Source organism: Catharus ustulatus, chromosome 6 (genome assembly GCF_009819885.2).
Source record: "Catharus ustulatus isolate bCatUst1 chromosome 6, bCatUst1.pri.v2, whole genome shotgun sequence".
Lineage (NCBI taxonomy): Eukaryota > Metazoa > Chordata > Aves > Passeriformes > Turdidae > Catharus > Catharus ustulatus.
This window is the reverse complement of record NC_046226.1, coordinates 7,550,573-7,576,395: the sequence shown is the minus strand read 5'-3', so window position 1 is coordinate 7,576,395 and position 25,823 is coordinate 7,550,573. Positions and strand designations below refer to the sequence as shown.

General features: G+C 44.8%; 1 protein-coding gene across 6 annotated transcripts; it reads right to left on the bottom strand.

The window, feature by feature from the left end:
• Positions 1–1,184: 1,184 nt before the first annotated feature.
• On the bottom strand, positions 1,185–25,533 carry ZBTB1 (zinc finger and BTB domain containing 1). Of its 6 annotated transcripts, XM_033061578.2 has the most exons (3): positions 25,152–25,529; positions 13,389–15,300; positions 1,185–2,995 (listed from the first exon to the last, which is right to left on the bottom strand). In XM_033061578.2, the coding sequence occupies exons 2-3, from the start codon at positions 15,278–15,280 to the stop codon at positions 2,959–2,961; spliced, it is 1,929 nt and encodes a 642-aa protein (XP_032917469.1). In that variant the 5' UTR covers positions 15,281–15,300; positions 25,152–25,529; the 3' UTR covers positions 1,185–2,958. The 6 variants fall into 6 exon arrangements, with proteins under 6 accessions (XP_032917469.1, XP_032917463.1, XP_032917467.1 ...); XM_033061572.2 differs by lacking the exon at positions 1,185–2,995 and having other exon boundaries at positions 12,790–15,300; positions 25,152–25,533; XM_033061576.2 differs by lacking the exons at positions 1,185–2,995; positions 25,152–25,529 and adding an exon at positions 24,936–25,108 and having other exon boundaries at positions 12,790–15,300.
• Between the last annotated feature and the right edge of the window lie 290 nt (positions 25,534–25,823).

Sequence of the window (25,823 nt, the reverse complement as noted above, 5' to 3'; positions counted from 1 at the left end):
AAATCACTGTCTTTTCCCACCACTATCTCTTCTGTAAAATGACTTAAAATCACAACCTGTGCTCAGAAGGAAAATCTTGGTTTCCAGACATTCACTGCTTTCTCCTGCATGCACCTTGTATCTTAGTTTTCAAGTGCTATGCTCAGAACTGGAGATGTCACCAGCTCTCGCCTCAGCGGTTCTGAAGGAGCAGGTGATACTCCAGTTTTACATTTCAGCTTTTACCTTTATTTGCAACATCCTGATGTTGCAGATTAATTTTCCAAATATGATCGAAAATAATTCATCGATTCTTTTCTTTTTTCTTTTTCAAATTTCAGTTTTTCAGTTGAAAGGGTTGATTTAGTTTAGATATAAGGAAGAAATCCTTTAGTGTGAGGGTGGTGAGGCCCTGGCACAGGTTGCCCAGAGCAGCTGTGGCTGGCCCATTCCTGGGAGTGTTCAAAGCCAGGTTAGACAGGGCTTTGAGCAACCTGGTCTGGTGGAAGGTGTCCCTGTCCATGACGGGGGGCTGGAACAAGATGATATTTAAGGTCCCTTCCAACCCAAACCATTCTAGAATTCTATTAAATTAAGCAGCTGTTCCTTTACTTGCGCAGCTAATGGTTCCAGCTTGCACTTGTTCCTATTAAATAATGTTTTCAGATCCCACCTGCACCTTGCCAGGATTATTCTGAATTCTAATCTTATCTGTTAATGTACCTGAACTCTGCTTGGTCTTGTTTGAAGATATTAAAAGGATACTCTGTGTGGTCCAGGAAGTAAATAAATGAAAACAGACAATTTTATCTAGAACTGCTGTGATGGGGTTAAATAACATACTGCAATTATTGGCAGTAACTGTAAAGCCATAAAATTATGCTAAGTCTTAAACAAGATAAATGGTGTACTGTAAACACAGGCAAGGACCAATACTTCTTATTCAGAGATCAGTATGTGATTAATCTCTCAGATTTACTGATATGCTTAGTGTGAACAATTTTTATAATAATTGAACAGTAGCATACTATGAATTTCTCTCGTTTTCTCATTTCTATGAGTATTTATTCATCTCTGCTTTCCCTCTTGCCATTAGCAGGTGAATGGGAAAAACACAGGAGCTGATGAAGCAGGTGGTAACTTCACCCTGTTGCCAGGACTGTTATCAACTCAGGTATAAAATGGAATTAAATGAGAATAATAAGCAGATTTGTAAGAGTATTTTATTAAAGATACTGTTGCAAAGCACAGAATAAGCTTTAAAGATGATGATAACTAACCTGGAATGTCTTTACTGATACTCTACATAGACTAGAAGTAATTGCTAAGTTACAGAACAGTCACAGCCTGTTCTAGATGTCCTACACTTTGCATACTGTTGAAGGCGATGCTATAAATGTATTCCCTTCTCTCCTCTGCTTTGTGGTGGTCCTACTCTTAAGGTCCTTCATGTTTGCTATAGAAAGGACATCCCATTTTCTCTTAGATATCTTCTCCCTGCAGAGTCCCCAGTGGTATCTGGCTTTGCCCAGATATTCACCATCCTCCCCTTTGCTCTATACAGCAACTGGGACTGAAGTGTCAGCATTCCAGTGCTGCACCGGAGGCTTTTAAAATGCCTACATTAATGTTTAAGGTGTTATGTGTTAATAGAGCTGCTACCTTCAACATCTATATGCTGAAACATTGGGGGGCTAGGTAATTAGATTAAGCAACCACATTCAAAGATATGTGAACATCTTTTCTTGCATTTGTATAGTAACTTTATAAACTTAAAAAGAGTAAAGCAAGCACAGACACATGCCCTATACAAGCTGCAATACAGACAATATTGTACACACTTTGTAACAACAGTAATGAAAATGATGCCGATTTTAAATAAAATTATAGACAGACTCTTCTCGGGATAACAGTTATAAGTGAACAATGAAACATCCTTTTATAATCATGAGTAGAATTAGTAAGATACGTAACTACAGCAGAATATAATCAGCATGTTTAGTCTGCTTACATGTCTTAATTTGATCCACTGTTGTCTAAGAGAAGCAAAAGAAATTAATATTTTTATAATTCATGCTTTCCCTAATTTGGAACATTTACTGCCTCATTGCTTTTTTGGTTAGGGTTTTTTCCTCCCCCCTTAATTTAGCTGGAAGCATTAGCACTTCTAAAATGTTCAAATCTGAACATGAAATCCTGATTCTTCGAGCCAGCTTTTGCAAGGCTTAGCTCCAGAACAAGGTGCACCCTGTGCCTAGTGAAGATTATTTCACATTTACTCATCTCCTTGTTGGTAAAAAATTTTCACCATTCTTTTTAAAAGACCAGAGCACCATTTCTTTACTCTCCTCATGCAAGCACTGTGCTCCATGGAAGGTCCTCTTCAGCTTGCAAATGATGATCATGGCAGCAGGGGGAATCAAGTCAGCTGGATCACTCTCACCATCCTGTCCTTCCTCAGGGACCCTCTGTCCTCAGTTTTAAGGGTTTTTTTCACCTCTTACTCTTTTTTTTTTTTTCTTTTTTTAACACTTGATAGTTAAGCATTGTGCATGAGTATACACTTGTAATGTTTGAACTAAAAAATCTACACAGTTTTTGACAGCAACTCTAAGAAGCCTCATTTCAGAAAAAGAGCACTCCAGCATGTGAATAGAAATTTTGCAAATTCATTTCAGTGCAGCCCTTAACACCTGGCATCTGCCTCTTTTGGCTGTGTGCTGCATGAAAGACTTCAAATTTGTTTTTTACAGCTGTAAGTAATAGTCACAAGGAAGTAAGATTTATGATACATAGAAGAGTCCAAAACAACTTTTACTGCATGTTCTAATTTGACTGCTTTGGTGCCTTTTGCGACTGCTGCAGTATGTCAAAAAAGCAAAGGTGGTGCCAATTCAGATCTGGCACACGAGGTTCTGAGTTTTTATGAAATCTTTTGCCGACCAGTTCTTCCTCATGTCTTCTCCAAATCTGGTTCTCTCAGTTGTTCAGAAGTTTAGAAGTCCCTATTTCACTACTGCCATGCAGAAAAGAAATGCAAGAAAAATATTAAAAGTCAGAAGCCCACACTGCAGTACTGTATTTGCTAGCATGATGTGGTCCCTCCCACCTCACCATGTGTGGTTTTGCTCTAAATACCCATCCTTCAGTTATATTCAGAGCACCCACCACAGTCAGGAACTCTTTTAAAAAGCCATACATTTCCTTCAACCCCTACCCCACCAGAACACGACCTTAAACAATGTTGTCATCTTGTTTCAGAAACTTTTGCTTCTTTTTCCTTTGCCGTCTGTTTTCAAAACAGTTACAGATTTGCTGAAGAAAAACTTCACTTCCCAAACCTCCCAGAAGTAATTTTTCATACTGTATGTGTTACTTTCCAGCAGTGGTTTATGGCTTGGCTTAGTGGATGCTCAAAAAATTGTACAAGTATTATTTCCCTCAACCACTCATAGCTTGGAACACCCCCACTCTGGAATACTTCTTACTGCTTCATATTTGACTGTATTTTTGGTTGTGGGTTTTTTATCTTGCCTATCTCAGAGGTAACAGTTATGTATTTACTCAACACACACAGCCCCCCCACACACACACCCCCCCAAATTCTTATTTTATGTAAAATGCAGATAAACTGTATAAATATTTGCAATTTCTGTAAGTCTGTTTCAACCACACTAGTTCATGACAAATATGAGCAGCTTTGTGTCCGATAGGAACAATCAAGAAACTGGAAACGCATGGATGTAACTTTTGAGGACAATCCTCAGGGTTGTTGGGTTGCTTGTATTTTGGACACTGACTTCTTTCCCTGGATCTGCGAGTCGCATTGTACAAAGTGTATGATTGTGCCACTTCTGGATAACTTACACCTTGGTGTTTGTATGAGACTGTGGCAGCCCTGGCCCAGGTGGTTGTGTCTGCTCTGCAGAGGCTGCACACGAAGCCAGCTTTAGCAGCTCTTTGCATTACTTACCTGCCAAAGCATCCTCAAGGCCAGCTCAGGGCTGAATTTCCTGGCACACCTTTGAGAGGAAAGCCTTGAGTGATGCTCCACACCTCGGTGTGCACCGTGGCCAGGCTCTCACTCACTGTGTGTGCCAGGCCCAGGCTTGTCTGGTATTTGATCTGCCCTCTGTGCCATGTTCACATACTTAAGGTGGGCAGAAAGGCCAGCTGGGACAAAAAGCTTTTTTGTGCCATGAGGGTAATGTGAACAGGGAAACAAGTCTTGGGCAAACTGCTGCCTTCAAAGTACTGCTGCTTCTGGCAGCAAGGCCATATATCTGCCTGCCACATTCGTAAAATCTTGGAGGCAAATTCACTGGACTGGTGCTGTTATTGCAAAGTAACTCTTACATGACTAGCTCAGAAGTCAGGAAGTACCTTTTTTTTTTTTTTTAAACTAACAAAGCAGGAAAAAAAAGATGTTCTAACTACAGTGTGCATGTGAGCACTATTTTTCCCCAGGCAACATCAGTGTTTACCATTGCTGTTCATTACCATGCCAGCCTGCACTTTGCAGTCCAAAATCTCTGTCGTTTGCAAATCGCAGACAACTCACACACATTCCACCACCTCCCTCAAACACACCGGCTGTGCTGCGTGGGACCACCTCTGAGTGCGGGAAGGTGGGCTGCCTGTGAATATTAAATCCATTTTTCCGATGAGGCAGCAGAAACGCCGCTGATCGGTGCCAGCTGTGCTGGGCTGGGTGCAGCACTCGCAGAGCTGCCGGCACCGCCTGCAGGAAGGGAGATGAGCGATAAACGCCGTGCCCTCCTCGCAGACTCTAAACTCGCCCTAAGCACAGCAGCTGTTCGGGGATGCTCAGCCGGGAGGATCCGCTTCTCCTCCTCCCGGCGATCCGGAGAGTTCCAGCTGGGAATGGGGATGGGCGCGCTCCCCGCTCCCCGCGAGATGGCGCCGGAACGCGCATCCCTGCATCCCGAGCATCTGCAGCGTTCCAGCCCTTCCCACAGCTCAGAGGATGCGGCTCCTTCCACTTCATCAAAGTCAGAGGAAGTCTGTGATTAGCTGCATGTTTACAAATAAAAGGAGGATCTGGAGGCAGATCAAAGATGACTCTCCAGATTTGGCCCGATATCAGGTTCCTGTGCTAACAGCATCTGCATGGGTTCCATTCTTATGTTGAGTGGCTGAGCTTGGTGTATCTCATCATGCATTAATAATGCTTTTTCAAGGCTTAGTGCATTTATTAGAAGCCTGAATATTTAGCCAGCTAAAGAAACAAAACAACAACACCCCTCAGCCAACAAGATCTTCCAGGCTCCATCTAAGAGAAGTACTCAGGGCTCTTCCTCACCCTGCTTCCTGCAATGTAAAGGGAACCAAGGAGCAAAGATAAGCACTGTTCTAAAATCCAAAGGATGGAGGACTTCAGGCTTAGTAAACAGGAGCAGTAGCTCCTCTAACAATCCAAGTGGCTTGGATGGTCCAATCACACCATACGTGCTTTTCACTGAGGAGTCTGTAATTTATCCGGGATCTCAGTAACTTCGTCACAGCCCAAAGGACCAGGGAGAAAAGCAGATGGGAGATAAAAGATGTGGTGTGTGAAATACACTGAGTTAATGTATATCTGTTCTAAGGGACATCTTTGTTTTGACTCTGTGTAACAAGCCAGCATAGCTTGTGAGGTCTGGAAGGCCACAGACTATTCCTTCTCTCATAGTAGTGCTCTGTTTGAAGTTGGTATTTCTATTTGGGGTCTAACCCACACTGAACTTGATCAAATAAACATTCTCCAAAGGAAACTGCCTTTGAACTATTTAACTCTTTGCACAACAGACTAAAGCTGAAAGAACTGTAACAATTACTGTAAAATCTCTTGTGTCTTGACGGAGTTATTTTCTGGTTTTTAAGTTACTGCACATCAGGACCTCTGTCTTTTCTGGCAGAACTGACGGTGTCAGCAATGGCCAGTAAAATCTAAGTGAAACACAATCCATCTGAAAGCAGACTAGGTGGGGCTAACCCTGAGACTTCCAGGCACGCAGAGTATTAAGTGTCATATTTTACAGCATATGTAAGTGTACACAACTTCTATTTAATTCACCTGATAACAATGTAGCTCAGACATCTGAGTTCTCTCCTGGGCTGTGGGACATACTAAGACAATTTCTTTACCAGTTCCAAGGGATCCTACCCTGTATTTCCTCTTCCTACAATATTACTGTATCTGTCCTTTTCCCAAAGGAGGGATACTTGAGATTTTGTCCCTTCAAATGTTTCTGATTTGTCTAAGTATGGCTAGAAACCAGAACCTCAGTAGTTCGGAAGCTGGGACTCTGTACCAATAGGTACCAGGAGGAAACCCACAGGCAGGGAAGAAACCAGGGTACCATCCTTAGCATCCTAAATAAAAGCCATAACATAGACTTGTGTAAGAGCAGCGTAACTGATACCAGAAGTCTGGTGGGTCTGCTGCCAAAACCAAAAGCAATTTATGGTATTCAGCAAACTCTATTTTTAGACAGCTTATCTGCATTTCCACAAACTTTCATGGTCTTTGGGGCTTTTGCCATGGAGAGAAGGACAATATGTTATTTTTCCCTTTCATTTTCTGGGGAGTCAGAAGCAGAAGTCCCTCTGGTGACCATCCACAATGTAGTGGGATGGTTACCTAAAAAGGAGAGAACAGGTATTACTGAGTTGCATGGGTTCAACTGAACATGTGAGAACTATTAAAAAAGGCAAATTCTCAGCCCTAGTCATTGCTTTAAAACAAGAAGAAAGCAAATCCTCCTTTCCAAAAAACAGAAGGCAAATAAAAGAGCCAAAAGGATGTGTTTTTAAAATAGCAACTTTGTCATCAGAGGACATGGGGGAAAAGAGAGGGGAAAAGATTGATTTTTGCATTTTTGTGTTGGCAGTGCGGCTGCTGCAGAGACCTTGGCAACTGCTGACACTGGTGGCACTTTGCCTGACAGACAAGTTGAGAAACTAAGAATTTACAACAGTCCTGATTTCCAGTGGATTTCCTACAATCTACACAGCTTCCAGGATTTAGAGGTCTGTAAGGGACGCACTCATTCCCTCTCAGGAGTCTGGGGATATATACAGACCTACAAGACATATTTATCTGAAGTCATGTCTTATTTGCAAACAAAAAAAAGTACACCCCAAAATCTCATTGATGTAAATCACACCTGAGTTTAAGTGAAAACAATAAATGCAGCAGAACTTTGTCAGAGAGGGAAGTTCTTCAACCATTTCTTTTTTTTTTCCTCCCACCGGAAATTCTAGATGCAGCATTGTTTTTGTGGTTGTAGCTGCAGGAAGATTTACTATGGTTTTTAGTATGCCAGAAGACACAGGAAAGGATTAAACCTTTTCATTTTCTTGCAAGAGAATCAAAGATCCTGACCATGTCTGAACCTCAGGGCTGCTGGGGTGAGGTATGCCACGCTGGCTACACAAAAGAGACAGTCAAAGCCTGGCCTTGGACCATCTGAGGATTCCTCATCTCACAGTTCTGTTATGTTCCCTGTAATATATTAATATAAAACTTTATAAATCTATTTCCAACCTCTCTTACACAGGGAATCTGTGTGAATTACTGAAAACTATTTCTCTAAAAGCGTGATGCACAACGTTGTTTTCTTATGTCTTAAATTAATTTTAAAATCCCCACCCTACAAGGTATTTGAAGGCAAAAATAACCCAAATAAAGATCTGATAGCATTTCTCCTATGAAGCTGGCACTGGCCATTCAAGTACATGAAAAGAAACATGGGCTGTTTTTTTCAGGGCTGAATATTTATAGTCATGATGAAGTGATTCCTGAGTCATGAGCTCTACTGCCCTGTTACAAATTAAGATTTGTCTTTCTGCATTAAAAAAAAATAAAATCACAATTAATTCCAGAATTGTGGAAATGACTGTAAATCAGCAAAAGACACTCAACTTATAAAATGTGTCCTGATTTTTGGCATCTTTCCCCTACAAAATCTCAGCCTACTCACACATCTCAAAAATACACTGCACAACAATATTTTAGGAGTTTTTTGGAAGTTGGAAGAAAATACAGAAAACTGGTTTGTAGCTGAGAACTACAGAAATGTCAGCTTTAGAAAACATGTTCCTCATTTCTAGCCTTCAGCAGACTTTATAAAGTCAAATTAGTCATGCTTCATCTTGTAGGTCTGTAAGTCTGCGACAAGCATCAAACCAGCTGAGATTAAGGGAAGTCAGAAGAATTGATTTTTAACCCTCTGAGATTGAGAAGCACTTCAAAGTCAGAAGCACACAGGGATAACAAGACACTGCCAGCATCAGCTTAATTTACACAGGGAATTATCCTGAGCTTTCAGCATTAGACCAATACTGAGACTGTCTCCCCTTGTGAAAAGCAGTGAGGGGCACAGGGCAACAGAGGAGCTCCACAGCTGCATCTGGGGCCACAGCTGGAGGGCAGGAAGGCCAGAGGAAGGTGGGAGCCATTCCTGGTGTTTGGCCAGACAAGGGGCCCAGCTCATTCCTGGCCTCAGGCCAGGCCAACCACACAAACCCAGTGGTGTGGAGCACTACCCAGTCTGCTGCAAGAAACACTAAGAAAGCTCCAGAGCATATTTGTGGGATGAGCTGAATGCAGGAAGGTTTCCAGTTCTCATGAAGAGGGCAGATAGCAGAGATGTGTCTCACTTGTAAGAGGTTGGGCTGCCTTTTTCCTTATCAGGAAATAGGAGATGAATGTAAGAGTTCAGCTTCCCCGAGGATGCTTGGGGGAGACAGAGACCGAGTTAAATTTGGGACATGCTGTGAGTTCTGGTACAGCTCCTTTAAGCAAACGAGCCCCCTCCCAGCCACTCATTCCTCCTCTGTGGCACCCCTTCTATTGTGCTTGCACAAGATCTGACACAGAGATGGAGAGGGAAGCACAGCAGGGAACTGATCCAGGCAAAAACCAGCCCCACAGGGAATAGAAAATGCCTGTTGTTTGATTCAGCTCATTGTGAAGCTACATAGATCCGTGCTTTTTGACAATGGAGAGGGTGGCACACAGGGGAAAGGAGAGCTGAAACTCATGGGGAGAAGTAAAGGGCTGCCAGGGCTCAAGGTGGCACAGCCTCCAGGAGCAAATTCGTGTCCTCACCAATAACTCTGGGACTCTTGATGATTTACCACAAGAGTATTCAAATACAATCGTGTAGTCAAACTATTCACTTCTATAACAATGTATTTTTAATACATTCTCCAGGGAAATATATTTTCTGTCTTCAGCTTTGAATAAAAAATAAGCTGAATTGTATGTTTTACACCAAATGAAAATATTACATAGAGGAGTCCCCTAATTAAAGCATAAATTCTTAGAATTCCATGATACTCTATTTATTGAAATCTCCATAGACCTGTTGGCTACAAATACCATTATGTACAAATACTAATACTTGAACTAACAAGTCAGCAGGAAGCATTTACAAGTATATATATATATATATATATATATATATATATATATATATATATATTTAAACATTTTAAACATCTCTGAAACTGAAAAAGAAGCTCAACAGCTTTTGTGATATTTAGAAGCTCGTACTGGGTCTTCATGAATTCCCTCTTTTTAACTTTCAGTAACTCTTGAAAGCTAAGAGCTAGGCTGGCCACGTAAAAATTCTCAGGATTGCAGCCCATAGCACTGCCAAAATGAGAAAAACAACAGAGCACAGAGAGGTCCTCCAAAAATAAGAATAGCAAATCACTTAAAAATATAACTGATGGCATCCAGCAAATCTTTTTCTTTCTGGCTACGCCTTGTGCAATGCTTACACCTCCAGCTTTAAAGATCCTTAAGTGCTTTTACATGCTAATATTCACTAAGGAGATGCAAAGGAACAATGTTATGGCAACAGAAAAGTACAAATTAGGGGAAAAGAACTCTTAAATATTTTTGCTTCTCCTTCATGATCTTTCAAGTAACAGCAAAACTTCTAGGATAACTGCTGCTGATTTTTTTCATGTCTGCTTTTGTTCTGTCTCCACATTAAATCATTTTTGTCATGGTAGGAGCAGTGAAACACCATCATTTCACTCTCCTGCAGATGTTGTCCCATTCTGGGGAGAACATTCAGGAGTGGCCAGCCCCAGGCTGCCTCAGCACCCAGACCTTCTCCCCTTTCACAGCAGCCAAATTCCTCCTGTCACTCCAGGCCCTTTCTCTAACAGTCCCATGCTATTCCCTGCACGCTTTTACATTCATCTTAAATACTCATCTATTTAAAACACTCATCTACTTGCAAGCCAGGCTGACTTGTTTATGTTCTCCTATACTCCCCCTGATCACTTCTCAGGCTACTTCAGTCATTCTGATTTTTTCTGCCTACATGTAAGTAGATCCACTTTTAAGCTTCCCTGCAGTGCAATTCACGCTCTTTGTGAGCCTTAGCATGGACTTTTATACATGTGAACTCCAGGGCACTGGGTTTTGTTTCACTAGAACAGGAAAAAACATCAATTTCAGTTGGAAAGGTTTAACAAACTTTACTTTGAAAGGCTACTACAACACAGCTTATAATTGAAAAACAGAGGTACTCAGGGTGTTTATAAAGTTAGATAGTACATGTAAATACCATCATTCCCAGTTTCTCCATTTAGCTTCCGTAGTTGGCAGGTCTACTTACACTAGGAAGTCACATTTTTTAAGAAACATTTTGGGTCAAGTTCAGACCAGCAGGCTGTAAACAAGGGCTCCTGATGCTGAGCAGGAGGCTCTATAAATCACCCTTAGCCCTTCACCGAATTCAGGGCTGATCCCTTACATGGCAGAGGTCACTGCTGCTTTTCAGCAAGGTCTTTAGTGGGGGCTGAGCCGTGCCCGCAGCGGGGCCGGCCGTGCTTGGTACGCAACCCGCGTTTGTCCGTGAGCTCATGGCTCAGGCCACAGCTCCCCAGCCAAGCTGAGTCATCCTCACCCCGCTCTCACAGCCGGGACATTTTATCCACTCCTCCAGCCACCCCCTCCATGCCACCTTTGGGACTGGCTTCCCACTGCACTGCTCTAATCCTGCCTGCCTGCCTTTGGCTCTCCCTCCCGCTCAGGATCTCTTCTCCCACTGCTCCAGTGCCACCAGACCCTCCTGCCAGTTCCCCCAGTGCTCTCCAGTTCTCCTTCACTTCCCTTGACTGCTTTTCCCAATCCAGCTGGTACTGTGAGGGACAATCTGCATGGCAGGGAATCCCTGTGTGCAGTGTAGGAACCCCAGCTCTGGAGTGCTGGAGTGTATTCATCCTGTGCTCTTTTGGCCCCAGTGCTATCGAGGACTCGGCTGACTTCAGCATCACAGAAGAAAACAAAGGACTGAGCAGTTCAAGCAAAACACTAAAAGCCCACGAAACTGCACCCAAAGCAGCTGGTGCCTCGGAGCAGCTGCTGGCTCAGGACCAAGGGCTGGTGGGGGAGCCTTCTCCATCACTGCAGAAATGCACACGTGTGCCAAACAAGAGAAATCCTAATGCATATTTAAAACTGAATAAATGCAAGGCAACTCACACTACTTTTAATAGTCAAAGTGGAGATTCTGAATTGTATTCACTCCTCTGAATAGTCTAAAATTGAAACACCCCTCCTAATCCCCAAGAAACTAGGAATGAAATTAACTCTGACAGAAACAAGCCCTGGACTAGACCGTCAGCTCCTGGCTCCTGTTCTCAACCCCACCACTGGCACATGAGGTGATAGAACATTTCACTTGGAAGGGACCTGCAATGATCATCTATTCCAACTGCCTGAACTGCTGATCTAAATTACTTTCCTCACTCCATAGCTCAGCAGGAAATAACATTACCACCCTCTTTGATAAAATGAGATCTGCTGGGAGAAAGTACAACTAGGTTTTATTTTTTAATTGTTTTCTCCACAATTATGTATTAGGATCCTTTCCTCCACCCCATCACAAATCACACACTTAACAAACGTTTAGACAGCTGGTGCCTAAGAGTCAAAGCCAGTTGCTCTCTCAAAGGCCAAAGTGCCTCACTGAATTGATGTCAGCTGGCACTCAGTAGGATTTTTAAATTCAATTAAATTAAGAGACAAGCTGCATAGACTCTGCTAGAATCAGAAAGGAATCTTAAAAGGCATAAAATATATTTACATTTATTAAGCAAACTCTGCAGTCTTTTCTTGTTATATTCTTGTTGAGAAACAGAACATTCATAAAGTATCATGAAAACAAGAAGCAAAAAAACCTTAAGGTCCCAAGCCATGGGACTATCTCCACACCCACCCTGCTTTTAACTTTCCAACACAAGCAGCAAGGCACGGTTCACAGCTAGGCTGAAAATGCAGTCTTCAGTACACATGGCCACACTGCATTCCTAGCAACCCACCACGGCCACTCCTCCCTTGTATGTTAGGATAAGCAGGTTAAATATACCCACAGAGGTACAGACAGTCAAAGAAAGGCCAACATCATTTGAACAGTTCTGCTAGGAATTCCCATCTGGAAAACAACCACAGTGCTGGAACCCCTCGGTTATCCCGACAGTCATTAACTCCCTTCCCCCTGGTGCACAGCAGCCCGAGCCTGAAAGGGTTAACTGAGCCTTCCAACAGAACCAAGAAGCAGGAACAGGACAGCCAGCTCTGCCCCTGCAGCAGAGTCAGAGCCCAAAGGATTATTTCTTGGCATTGTTGGTTTGGGTTTGTTTTTCTCCTTCTTTTTTTTTTTTTTTAATTTTGAAAATTAATTTGGGGGATTACGAACAATTATGCTCTTGCACATTAATCGCTGGGATCTAAAATTTTCACATGAAGAAACAACACATGGAAATATTAAAGCACTCGTCTTACGGAAGATCCGAGAACTGTTTAATAGCAGTCAGTGAAGGGGTAACATTGTGCTTTTAATCTACAGTTTAAAAATAATGATTTGTATATCTACGTAGTAAAACAATAAAATTAAGAACAGAAACTGGTATTAGGAAACAGTGAAAATGTAATAATTAAACACATGATGCTTTTCAAAGCTTTATACTTAATGAGCCTAAACAGACACCTATGGTTAGGAGGGTCTTAAAAAAATAATAAAAAAGAGACTTATTTTCAATTTTTTTTTTCCTTTTCAAATTTTTATACTATACTTATGCTTTGCTTTGGTGTTCTCTCTGCTGCCAACTTAATGCTTTAACAGTATGTTTATGCTTATGTTCTTTTCAAATGCTTGGCATTATAGTGAGATCTCATATCTTTCCTCAAATTAAATTTTGCTCCACATACTCCACATGTATACAGATGAACATCCCTGTGCTGCTCCAGTTGCTCATTATTTGGGAATATCTGAAAGCAGACCTGGCATATAGTCTCTCCAGCTGATAAGTGAGATATCATATGCCGTACATGGTCATGTTTTCGGAAGTTTCCTTGATCACAAATGGAACAGACATACCTGGCCATGCCTTTGTGCATATCATTGTGGAGCCGCAACTGGCGCTCTCTTAAGAACTGCTTCCCACATGTCTGACAAACAAACTGTTTTTCCTTGGTATGAACGGTATAGTGTTCCCGCAAGTGGCAACGCTGATAAAATCCTTTCCCGCAAAGGTTGCAGAAATGCTTACGTCTGTGATCCCTCTCGTTCTCTTCCAGCATGGAGTTCTTGAACAGATCTGGCTCCAGGCAGTTTGACATATGTTCAACCACTAGGTTTTCAGTATCAAAACGCTGGCCGCAATTGGGGCATCGGAAAGGGCAGGCAGAATGCTTGTACAACTGGTTTTTTTGAAGGCTGTTCATTTGGAAGTGACTGTCCCTGAAGTCCTCTAGCATCTCTGCAAACATCATGTCCCTTATTTCTGACTGCTCCTCGGGGTTTTCTTCCAAGTCCATTTTCTCCTCAGAATTTCTGATCCCGTTCATGGTCAGATCCTGGGGTTCTCCACAGGTCTGTGCATGATCCTGTAGCTGCTTGCCTTTGACCAGTATTTGACCACACTTGCCACAAGCACATATATTTTCTATGTGTTTGGATAAATAATGAGAGGACAAATCTTCCTCAGTGATTGTTAGCCCACAAAGTTCACAGGGAGCATTCTCCACATCTTCCTGCACTGAAGGAGCCTTGCTGTTAAGGTGCCGTGGACTTTTCAAACACTTTCTTTCATCCTCATCCATGGATAAACGAGGCTTTAGAGTCTTCCGAGCATTTCTCTTCTCTCTCATCTCTTCCTCGACGTAGTATCTGTAAAGCGGCTCTTCCTGTTCATCGTCCAGGTCGTCATTGTCAGAAGACTCATTGCAGTCTTTATCTGCCACCTTGATAATATTAAAATCCTTCAGCTCATCTGTAGGATTGTCCTCTGGCTCCACCTTGATGATAATCCTCTTCCTCTCAGAGGCTCTACTTCCTTCTTCACCTGATGTCTCAGAAGCAACCGTGCTGCTTTTTCTGCTCGTGACGTTGGACACAGGAGACGATGAATCGTCCGCAGCGTGGTTCGAGTCCCCCTTGTATTTCTCTGTTTGTGTGGAAATCATTTTAGAAGTAGAGTTCTTTTCACTAAAGTCTATTTTCTCAGCACTGTAGTACCTGGCACTTTGGTAGGAATGCCTGTTGGTGCATGTTAACACGTGCTCATCCAGTAGCTTTTCACAGCTAAAACTAAACCCGCAGCTGTCGCAGGTGAAGCTCCTTCCAAACCGGCGTGAGTGCGACACGCGCTCTTTTGTGTGAGAGAATTTGGACGTGGTGCTTTTCTTGCAGACATCAAACAGTTGCTCGGGGAAGCTGTTGAGCTGCAAAGTTTCTTCCTCAGGCTCTTTGTTATGGGATGTATTTACTGTTGAACTTGGTGGCTCCATGCCCCACCTGTTTGCTTCGCTGCCACTTCTAGCAAGTGCGTCTTCATACATTCTCACACCAAATATCATTTTACTAGTCTGGGTGCTAGAAGCAGGAGATGAACATTTTAAACTAGATGAGTCTGTATCCTGTATATCTTCTAGACACTCAGGTACATTATATAGCTGTAAATAGTTCATGGCCACTTTAAATTGCTCAAAATTGGCAGGGGCTGTCATAATTTTTCCTAAATACATGAACTGTAAAATAAGATCAAAGCATTCAGCGCTAATCTTCATGTTGCTTAGATTCAGCTGGGCTGTAGTGTTTTGATGGTTCATAAAAAACATCCTAAAATAGGCGCTGCAGGCAGCAAGGACTGCTTTATGTGCTTGAAAATAAATATCATCGATAGCGATGCAGCAGTCGCACAGAAAGCCCCACTCTCTTTGCTTGTTTAGCTGCTGAAGGACATAGTTGCTATGGCTGGTTTTTGCCATCTTGTACTTCGATTACAGCCCTGCATAAAGAAAAAGGTATCTGTTAAATCACGAGCACAAAACCCAAAGCCTACTTAAACGCAGGGAGGAACTGCCATCTCTTTTCTCTCTAGATCTTCCTATTCTGCCAGTCTGCAGTACAGCTTCCTGTCTGGAGATCTCTGCTGGTAACTACTTATGAATATTGATGCCAGTGAAAACATCCATAATTCCATGTGCTCACCACTAGACTCACAAGACTAGTAAACTAATAAACATAACCAGCACACATGTCAATCAGAGCTGCTAGAATATAAATTAGCAAATATATCTCAAAGTCCTACAGCCAAAGTTTTCAGATATGAATTATGAACGCAGAACTTCAAAAACTTCACAGGGCAGACTTCTGTAAGATGGCCCCAGGACAACACCTATACAAGGTAAGCTGGTTGTCAGAAACCACTCTTCAGTCTCAACTTGCCTTTTTACCTGCCAGTCCAATGGGCACATGATGCAACGCACACTGGAAACCAGTCCAGGCTCAAACTGGTCTTTCCCTCCCCATTAAAGGAAATTAAGAGACAACAGAGCACCCACACAAGCCACTCCACACATTTTGCTCTTCGTGGGAGCTGAGGGACCATCTCAACCTTCTCTACAAGGCGTCCCTGCAGACCAGGAACTGCAAACTCAAACGCCTTCTGAGAAGCAGAGGGCAGCCGGGCTGTGGTGGCACGTCCCACGTTCGAGCCCGCTGCAGATGGTGACCAGGCGAGCTGCGTGACAGCCACAGGGACTGCAGAGGCAGGAAGTGGTGCACACCGTGCCTCCAACTGCTCTCAAAACCACTCGTTCAGAGCACTGAAATGTAACCAAAACACGTAGATGGGAAACCGGACAAAGAAAAACTCAGCAATGGAGAACTGAGAGAGCCAGAGGTGGAGCCATGTGAAATGAAGCCTCGGCAAAGACCGGGGAGAAAGGTCTGCCAGTGCTGAGGGCTGCTCTATGTGAAAGGACTAACTTGCCCTCAAGAAAAAAGAGGAAGAAAACATCATGGTTTATGTTAACAAAAAATATCCAGAAGAAATGCACTGTATACAGGAGGCGTGTGTTTGATTAAAGACAAACTTCACCGAGCGTGGCCAGCGCCTAGTCACGACTCACTTTGGAAAACCTTTACTGATACACATAAGCTGTTCCAACTGCACAGGCTGAGGGGGTGAGGAGCCAGAAGAGGGTATAGAGAGCACCCTAATTGAAATGAAAAACATAAAGCAGTAATGAGGATTCTTAACATTTTGAAAGGTTATTGCAAACAATGCAAATAACTGTAAGAGGTTTGTACAAATAAAGCACAGGCAAGCAAGTAACATATACTAAAGGGCATTTTATGACTCAATGAAATGCATGGATTGATTTGCAACCACTCTTTCAACTATCCAAAATTTAAACACAATACACACACAAATGCCCCATTTTTCTTCTTACTTTCCTAACAGCTTACATCTCCTAGGGGGAAAAATGGGTAGAGAAATTAAATTCCACAATTAGTGTTGAATTCGCGAGTCACAGGCGTTGCCTGGCTTGTTAAGCAGCAAACCTAGCATTAAGTCCCCGTTCTTCATTCCACAAAGGACTGCCAGGGCAGAAAGGCTCTCAAGCTCTCGAGAAAAGAACGTGCTCACCCCACCCAGCAATATTCCCTACTGCCAACTCACACAGCAGCTCCTATGGATCACCACCAGCACAAGATCTTGTCTGGCAACAGGAAGATTGAGATTTGGGTTGAACTACACTGATGATGAGCATCTGAATGGCAGCTGCTCCTCTCCTCTCAACCCAACCCTCTACACCCAGAACTCCAGGCGAGCACCCTCCCATAATAATTCTCAGATTGGTTTGGTGCAGTGATGTCCACTGCAGAAATGCAACTTGTTGCATGGAATCCATTTCTCTTTATTACTAACTTGCAGGGCAGTGGAAAGTTTGAAAGTAGGACAACCTCTGAAACAACTTCACACCTTTTCTACAGAACCTGATTATCGTCTGTGTCACTGGGTGATTTCACATATTTCCATGAAGAACAGCAAATCTCTTCACATCAAGTAATAATAAAAGTGCACTTCATATTCTTCCAAGTGCTTTGGATTTCAGGCAACTCATTAGATGCTTAAATGTAACTCAATCTATTGTATTAAGAATGGCAGCTGCATAATGATAAAGAATTAATTTCAACTTTCACACTCTAAGGGTAAAAACCAATGAGAAAATGAGATTATGCCTTTTAAGGCACCACTGGCCTCTTGGTGTGAGCTGCCAACTGAGAAAAGGCTCAGGACAGCTCATGTGAACTTCCCCATCCTCATAACCTGGCAAGTTCTAAATGTTTTATTTAACTGTGGTTTTTTTACACTAGATATACTCCATTGTGTCCTCCAATAAAAAAGTAGCAATACAAGCAGCAATCCACTAAAACAGGTGCTCACAAACTATCTGCAGGCACCTGCACATGGGTCATTTCCAGATGGAATGAACAATGAGTGACAGCACACAAACTCGTCTTTTTCAAGTCTTCTTCCTTGAAAATGGTAAAAGATATTTCTTCTTTTGACACACAAACTCCTGCAAAGCTTTCAGCACGTGGATCCTGACATGCAGCAATGATCCACTGCCAATGCCAACACTCAGGGAAAAAAGCATGAGGCTGCTTGAGCAGGATGGCAAGGTTTTGGATTTGACATGTACTTGGTCTCTACCACAGCAGTACCACGTGTAGGTATTAAAACAGAGTGTATGAGGTTATTTGTGTTAATGCAAGTCCTGGTATCCTCCCTCTGGATGCTGTATTAACCTGCTGGATGTCACTCCCACCACGAGAGCCTGTGTTGGACTATTTAAAACTTCGACACATTTCAACCAGCAATGGCAAAACTTTCCTTCTGAAACCTTGGACTGATTACTTTTCCCTCCTCCACAGAAAAGCTCAGCCAAAACGGTTCCAAAAATGAGGCTAAGAAAAATCTTTCATGTATGCAGATTATTATTTTTTCATTTAGAAATTAGAAGTTTCTCTTCCAAAATCTTTGAGGAGACACATTATGTGGGAGAAAGCGTTATGGCTTAGATATGTTGTCACAATATAAAAATCTGCCCAAATTTGGCCAAGCTATATGCTTGAGGGGGAGAAGATACAAATTATCAGTTTATTCACACTTAAGAGTTTTATTAGTTATTAAAACTTCAGACTACAGCCTCGCTGAGAACATTTCATTCTCTTCTAGCTGCTTAGTACACAGGGGCCTGCCTGAGCCATCCACAATGAAATCCCCTTCTGCACAGAGCTCTGCCATGGTTTTAAACTACAAAAGGGTTGATTCAGATAGAGGGAAGAAATTTTTTTATTATGAGGGTGTTGAGACACTGTCACAGGTTGCCCAGAGAGGTGGTGGATGCCCCATCCCTGGAAACACCCCAGGCCAGGCTGGACTGGGCTCTGATCAGCCTGATTTTATTGATATCCTTGCTCACTGCAGGGGGGTTGGACTAGATGGCATTTAAAGACCCCTTCCAACCCAAACCATTCCATGATTCCATGTGCCACCTCCACAGTGTCACAGCTGATAACAAAGCCTCCTGGACTGCTCCACAGCACGGCTCACCACAGGGTCTCAGCTTCCCTTGTGCTCATGGAGAAGACTCCCAGTTCTGGCTGGGAATTAAAAATGGGTGCAGTGAGAGTCTGAACTGTGGAGGGAAGAAGCCACTTGGGCAAGGGGCTGGGAAGAGCCAGGCAGCAGGACCTAGGGCAGAAGGGGTAAAGAACACAGACAAGCTCTTTCTGGGGAATGGGTGGAAAACAATTACAGCATTCACGCCTTCAGAGCAGGAACTGCACCCCAAATTCCCAATCCTGCCACCTCTTTGCCATCAACAAGCATGACAGGCTTGCTGACAAACTTCTTCCCAACAAGAGCAAGCTCTCAGAAAATGGTAATTTAGCATTATTTTGTTAATTGCTAAAATGGCAGCAATCTGTATTTATCGCTCATGTGGGTGGATCAAGTACTGCCAACTATTTTTGAAGTTTGCTTTAAAAAAAAACCACAGGACTTTTTACAGAAAATTCAAGGTACACACATATATTATGTATATATCATAGTGTATTCTTCTTCTCCCTTACCAAAATTTCCCTTGCTCAGCACATCCTCTGGATCTGTCCAGGATCTGAGCAGTACAAGACAAGATCCCTGCTCATCTGGCCAAGCATTTGGGAGATGTGAAGTGAATGAAAAGTGAGGGACAAAAAGGAGGATCTCCCAGCAATGGACACTGAGAACATCATGCCATTGCTGTCAGTGCCAGGACAAGTAATTTCAACCTTTCTGTTTTGGTTCTTTTAATAAATCTGGCTTGAATTTTTCGGATGTCCAATTTACTCACACCACTGGTGGCAACTGAGGCCAGTGGGAGCTATCCTCTATATGTATTAAACATTGACTATCTGGAAAATGAAAGCTCCATGCAGGTGAGTTTGTCAATCCAAAGCTTTTAATGATTTCTGATCCTCTTTTTCAAAGTGAGGAGAATCACCAGCCACTCGCCCCAGTGGACTAGCACACTTTGTGAAGCATCCAAATTCTGGAGGCACCAACCTCACAAGTCCATGAGGAACCCAAGTAACTCCATCTCCAGCAGTGATTGATTTGTGCAGTAAATGCAGCACAGGCCATGTTGTAAGCAATACTGAATGATGCAGAGGTGTTCTGAGAAACTGTGCCAGAAAAGCATCTGATATGAAAATGAAAACTGAAGGTATCTGACTTGGGTATTTTCACACTCCAAGTCTCCATATGCATTTTATTTCCCTAGTAAATATTTCTTTTTACACAGCCAAGCTTTGATTCAAGCTACTTGTCTGCCACGAGACTTTTCTTTTGAAGCACCACTTAAATATTATTCAGATGTGACCATGAACAAGGTTAAGTTGCACTACTACACTAACCAATTATATCGTTTCTAAGTCTGCTAACAAGAAAAAACAGATATTTACTACAGCTCCATGCTGTCATTTCCTCACACTCAAAGTTTTCTGAAATGTTTTAAAACAAAAGAAGTAAAAGAAGTACTCAAGCAAAGAAGTAGTGAAGTTCTTTTGCTAACTTCTCTGTCTTTAAAACAGACATACCACAAGGTTCAGAATTCAGGAGCCTTTCGGCTCCTAAAATTAGTAGGTGGTTTTCAAAACCCAGCATTTCCACTGCTGAGCAGGCAAAAACATAGCACTTACATGCTTAGTTACTGCCTGCTTTTCTGTGGAAACCAAGAACAGGCTGGACAAAAGTGTAATAAATGAGTGAGGAATTTGGTGCTAATAGAAAATGAGACAGGAAAACCTCAAGCAAACAACGCCCAGTTATCCAAAAAACAAGCACACGAGGATCAGAAAGCAAATCCCCCATCACCGTCTGTCTCCATACCCCACCCTGGTGTGGGCTCCCAAGAACTCTTCCCCCTAATTTTGCCATTGTGGGTCAGATCTGTCAAAAAGCCTGGATTCCTAAATGAAAGCATTGACATGCTGCAGAAAATCCTACAGAACATGTAGAAATTCTCCACACAACGCCCAAGAATTTAATGTGTTTGGCTACTGCACTGACCACAGAGCTATCGAAAGGCTACAACTTCTACCTAGACATACTCAATAAGAAGCCACAGAGATTGCTCTGGGTGTCTCAGTTTACACAAACAACAGCAAAAAACAGCAAAGAATTGGGGCTAGGTGATAATTGTCCACCTCAACAGTGAGTATAGATTAGTTTGCATTGCAAGCATAGCCTTGATCATAAATTAAAACAGCTATGGGAATTCCATGTACTGGCAGGGAAAATGTAATTAAGCTCCATTATTCACTCTATGAAGGACTAAAGGTATAATTTATCCTCCTCTCCCAGCCCTTCCAATCGCCTGCCTTTCAGGCATGCCAGTTGGGAAGATGATTCCAGTGAGGCAGACACTCATCTTCAGACACGTCCCCATGGCTGAACCAACTCACTTTAAACAGACTCCTGGACAATGAATAGGAACAAGTTTCATGGCACTTGGGCTAGATCTGAACCAGGGGAAGGGAAGATGCTCCAAAGCCTCCAGCAAGAGCTGTCAGAGCTCCTGGATGCCCTGCTCTCCACTGCTCAGCCAGCAGTTCTCTGCTGATTCAGCATCCATGCCCACAAATGAGAAACAGACGTCCAATTTTAGCAAGTTATGCTTCTCAACTGCTAACTGCAAGTTACTTAAGATACATTACATGGTCTTAGATCAGTATATTCCTCAAAAGACAAGGAATACAGCTGGACAAAAAAATACCTGAATTTGTGCTAAAGCCTCATATCAACTTCAAACAACTTTAGATCATATTTAGGGAGTAGAAGTCCTAGAGAGACCTTATGCAGTCCTTTAAAGTAACTTGCTAGCCACAAAGGTTGACTCTAGAAAGTCACAGTTATCTTTTATCAGGCACCTTTACAGTTGTCAGGCAACACGGTAATGATATGTTTAAAAGAAACAATTAGTGGGGGAAAAAATCTGTGACACCCAATCTATGCTTTGCAGCAGAAAGATGAGCCTTTTCATCTTGGCTCTCAGAGTTACACCAACTTTCAACTTCTGGAGGCATCTTGGTGGTTTAACCACGTCTTGAGACCCTCAAATGAAGCCACAGGTGCCTTCCAGGAAAGGATCCTTGGATAAATACAGGTTGCACTTCAGTGTAACAAGTTGCTGGATGCACATGAATGAAGCACAGTAACTTGTGACACACTGATCAGACTACAGGTTTTCTTGACTCTTCCTGGTCTCAAATGTTTCACATTTTACTTTCAGCATGTTAAAAATAAAAATAAGGCTACTAAAGTCTCCATCCAATGAAATTAGTCTAATATGGGGAGAAAAGGCAACAGCCAGTGAATTCTGGAGTTTTGCAGTGACACTGTGTGCACAAATTAAAAATTACCAGACCAATTTGAGGATATAAATGGTGCTCATGCAAATTATGTCAGCTGTTGTGCCCACACACTGTGTCTGTAGCAGAACTCTTTGGGTGAGCATGTTTACCATTCCCAAGCAAAGGCAGGGCAGAATAACCCAACTGCTGGAGAACCACTACCCAAACTGAAAAATGAACACATGGCTTCTCACTCTACATGTGTGTGAGGTCCAGAACAACTCTAGTAAGAGGCCCAGCCATAACAAATAAGAGAAAGGACACCGGGCTTGTATCAGGAAACTTTCACTCTCTCAGTTCTGAGCAGCTATACTATTTCCATCCAGCAGGTAAATAAATACCTACTGCAGCTTTTTCCAGCCTGGATTTCCGCAGCTCTCTGCTGACAGAAAGAACAGAAATCTGTGAAAGAAGCAGCCGCTCACATTCAAGTAAGAAAGTATCTAAAAACCCAAATCCCTGGTTGGCATGAGCATTCTCAGTGTAATCACTGCTAATTCCTGCGCCAGTGACAGCAGTGGTTGAGCCTGATGAGGGGAAAGACTTGTGCAAGCAGAGCTGAAGCATCTGTTAAGTCTGTGATCTTACTCCACACAAAACTTTCTGGCTACTAGGAAGAAGTGGCTTCTATTATTTCTCTGAGCTTCCCACGCATCACCAACCCACATCTTCATTACCTGCATCCAACCCCCCCAGTGGGTGCCTGCTGGCTCCCTGCAACCTCAGACATCAGCAGAGTGCAACTAATACTACTTGTTATTCCTTAGGTTTCCTGGCCAGTTATCCAAAAATCTCTCCACCATCATATCAACTCGCTGTGCTGCTGCTGCTGCTTAGGAAAATCTCCGCAAGCGCTCGCGTTTGGCCGGTTTTCCCCACGGCCATATGGTCCCAACGCCTCTCCCCCGCTCGCCATGAAAGCTTAACTTGTAATTCGGCAAAAACGAGAAGCCCGCATCACCCTGTTCACGGCTGCTCTGTGGGTTTTTCCAAGAGCTGTAATGAGGAATGTTAAACAAACACCTTTAATTAAAGGAATGTTTGTTTAGTGTAATTAAATGCCTAAGGAACACCGCACTGTTGCAACCCCGGATAGTTTTGCAGTGCGTGCTGTACCTTGCGATACTCGAGTGCGAGGGAAATAATGCAAGCAAATGACAACCTGGCAGTGAACACCCAAATGTTAAGCAGCATCCAAGCCATGCTACCCGTTTACCAACGCCCACATGTCAAGAGGAACCGGCACTCCTGTATCAGCTGAAACAGGGTAAACTTGAGAAACTGAGTTACAAAAAATCCTGAAAAATACAGAGGAATAAAACCCCAGCCCCAAACTCACAGCGTTTTCAGTCCCATTTCCTCTACTCTCTTCAACTACCTTTCTATCCGAGCAGAAAAGAGGCGTCCTTTGAAGAACGAGACTTTCGACACCGCTCCCGCAGCGGCACAGGGCTTGTTTTTTATGTGACAAAAGTATTCCCCTTCCTTTCCAGCCGCCTCCACGGCGATCCAGCGCACTGCCAGCCCCGAGTGAAACCCAAGTCTCCCGCCTGGCAGGGTGGAGCATTCCCTCCGGGCTGCAGCTCCGCTCCGTTTTTCGCTAAACTACCGCAACTCACTCCAAGTTTTGGGGCGTTTATTTTGTGAAGACAAAAGGAAGAGAAGCGGCGGGACCCACGGCGGGGGCCGGGGCCAGGCGCGATAGCGGCACTCGAGATGTTTACCGCGACTTCGAGCCCCGGAGCCACGCGGGCGGCGCGGTGCCCTTCCCTTCCCCGCCTCTCGCCCCTGCACCTCCCTAGGCCGCTTCTCGCTCTCCAGCGCGGCATCCCCCGGCCCCCGCGCCGCAGGTGGGGCGCGCCAGCCGCGACCCCCGGAGAGAAAGGAGGGAGGGCAGCAGGGAGGCAAGGAGCGAGCCGGAGCCGGAGCCGCCGCCGCGGCGCCGCCGCTCAGCCCCCGCGCGGTCCCCGCGGCGCCGCTCCGCTCCGCGCCGTGCCCTGCCCGGCCGCCGGGCGCAAGGTCACCGCGCCGGCCGCTGGCCAGGGACCGGCCGCGGCTGGAAAGCCCCTACCTGGCAGCGCCGCCGCCACTATGGCGGGCCGCGCCGGGCCACGCCGCCGCTCGGCACTTCCCACCTCCCGCCGCCGGCGGAGCTGCGGCCGCCTCCCGCCTCCTCCTCCTCGGGTCCCGGCGGCGGCCCCCGGGCCCCGCTTACCGCGGCGCGGGGAGAGGCGGCGGCCGCCGACGGGGAGCTGTGCCCGCGCCGCTCCCGCCGCTGCTGCTGCTGCCGCTGCCGCCGCGGCTGCAACAAAGGACTTCCGCCCCGCCGCGCTGCCGCTGCCGCAGCGCCGGCTCCGCCGCGACCGCACGGAGCCGGACCCCTCCCCTCGGCGGCCGCGGCTCCCGGCGCCGCCGCTGCCAGCGCTGCTGCGCCGCCGCCAATGCCGGGGCCCGGCGGGCGGCTCCCTGCCGCGCTCCGCTCTCCTCCCATGCCGCCGGGGACGCGGCGCGGCGCGGGCTGGCGCTGCCGGAGCCCCCTCTGCCCGGCTCCTCCCCGTCCTCCGGCGGAGTCCCCCGGCCCCGCGGCGGGGCAGAGCCCACCGGGACCCCGCGGCTGGGCTGTGCCGCTTCGCTGCTCTCCCGACCCCCCCAGTCCGCCCCTTCCCCGCGCACCCGGGCTCGCCGCAGCGAACGGGAAGTGCCTGCTCTCCCCCGAACCAGCTGCGGCCGGTGCTGGCAGGGAGGCTCCGGTCATCCGTGTGGGTGTCCGGTGATGGAGTGCTGCACCCGCACCCCACGGCCCCGCCTGGGACGGTTCAGCTGCGAGAAAACCACTGCAGGCTGCCTGAGAAAGTATTTCCTTCTCGCTGCTATTTCACACGTTAATACCTCCGCCCTCCCTCCTGGAGCTTCACGGCGATGCAGGAGCACAGGGCTGGCAGCCACCGCCACGCTCTGTCACAGATCCCGGGGACAGTGCTTTTTTTCATCCTTCCAGGAGCTGTCCCAGGCCCTCTTCCCACCAGTGTCTGAACCGCTCCTGTCTGACAACATCCAGCTTCTCCGGAACTATCCCATGTGAGTAAGTGGGATTTCCGGCTCCCCTGCTATCTGACACAGATCTGAGAGAAAACATAAGCCAGGTCAGGCTTTCCTCTAGGTCTTGCCACTTGACTTTTCCACCCCCGAAATGGCATTTGTTCTTCAGCACAAGCATTATAAGTGTTTAATCCGCACAGCTCCATCATTCAGTTTCTGGAGATGCCATTGTTTTTATTGTTTCTGCAACTGGGATCCCGCTAAGTATCGGACGAGCCAAAGGGGAAAACCTAATCATAGCAAAACTAAGAGATTTTATTACATATTTGAAAATGGCAAAAGTAACAAAAAAAGGCAACAAAATAAAATGTCACAGTGTTAAAATGTACCAGCATCCATCCCTACTTCAGTGACCCCGAAGGTTTTCCTGGAGCATCCCTCCACTGTGTAAGCAAACCCGACAAACCCAAGTAACACAGTCCAAGTTTCCAAATGGAGGATCAGCCCTTCCTTCTGGGTCTG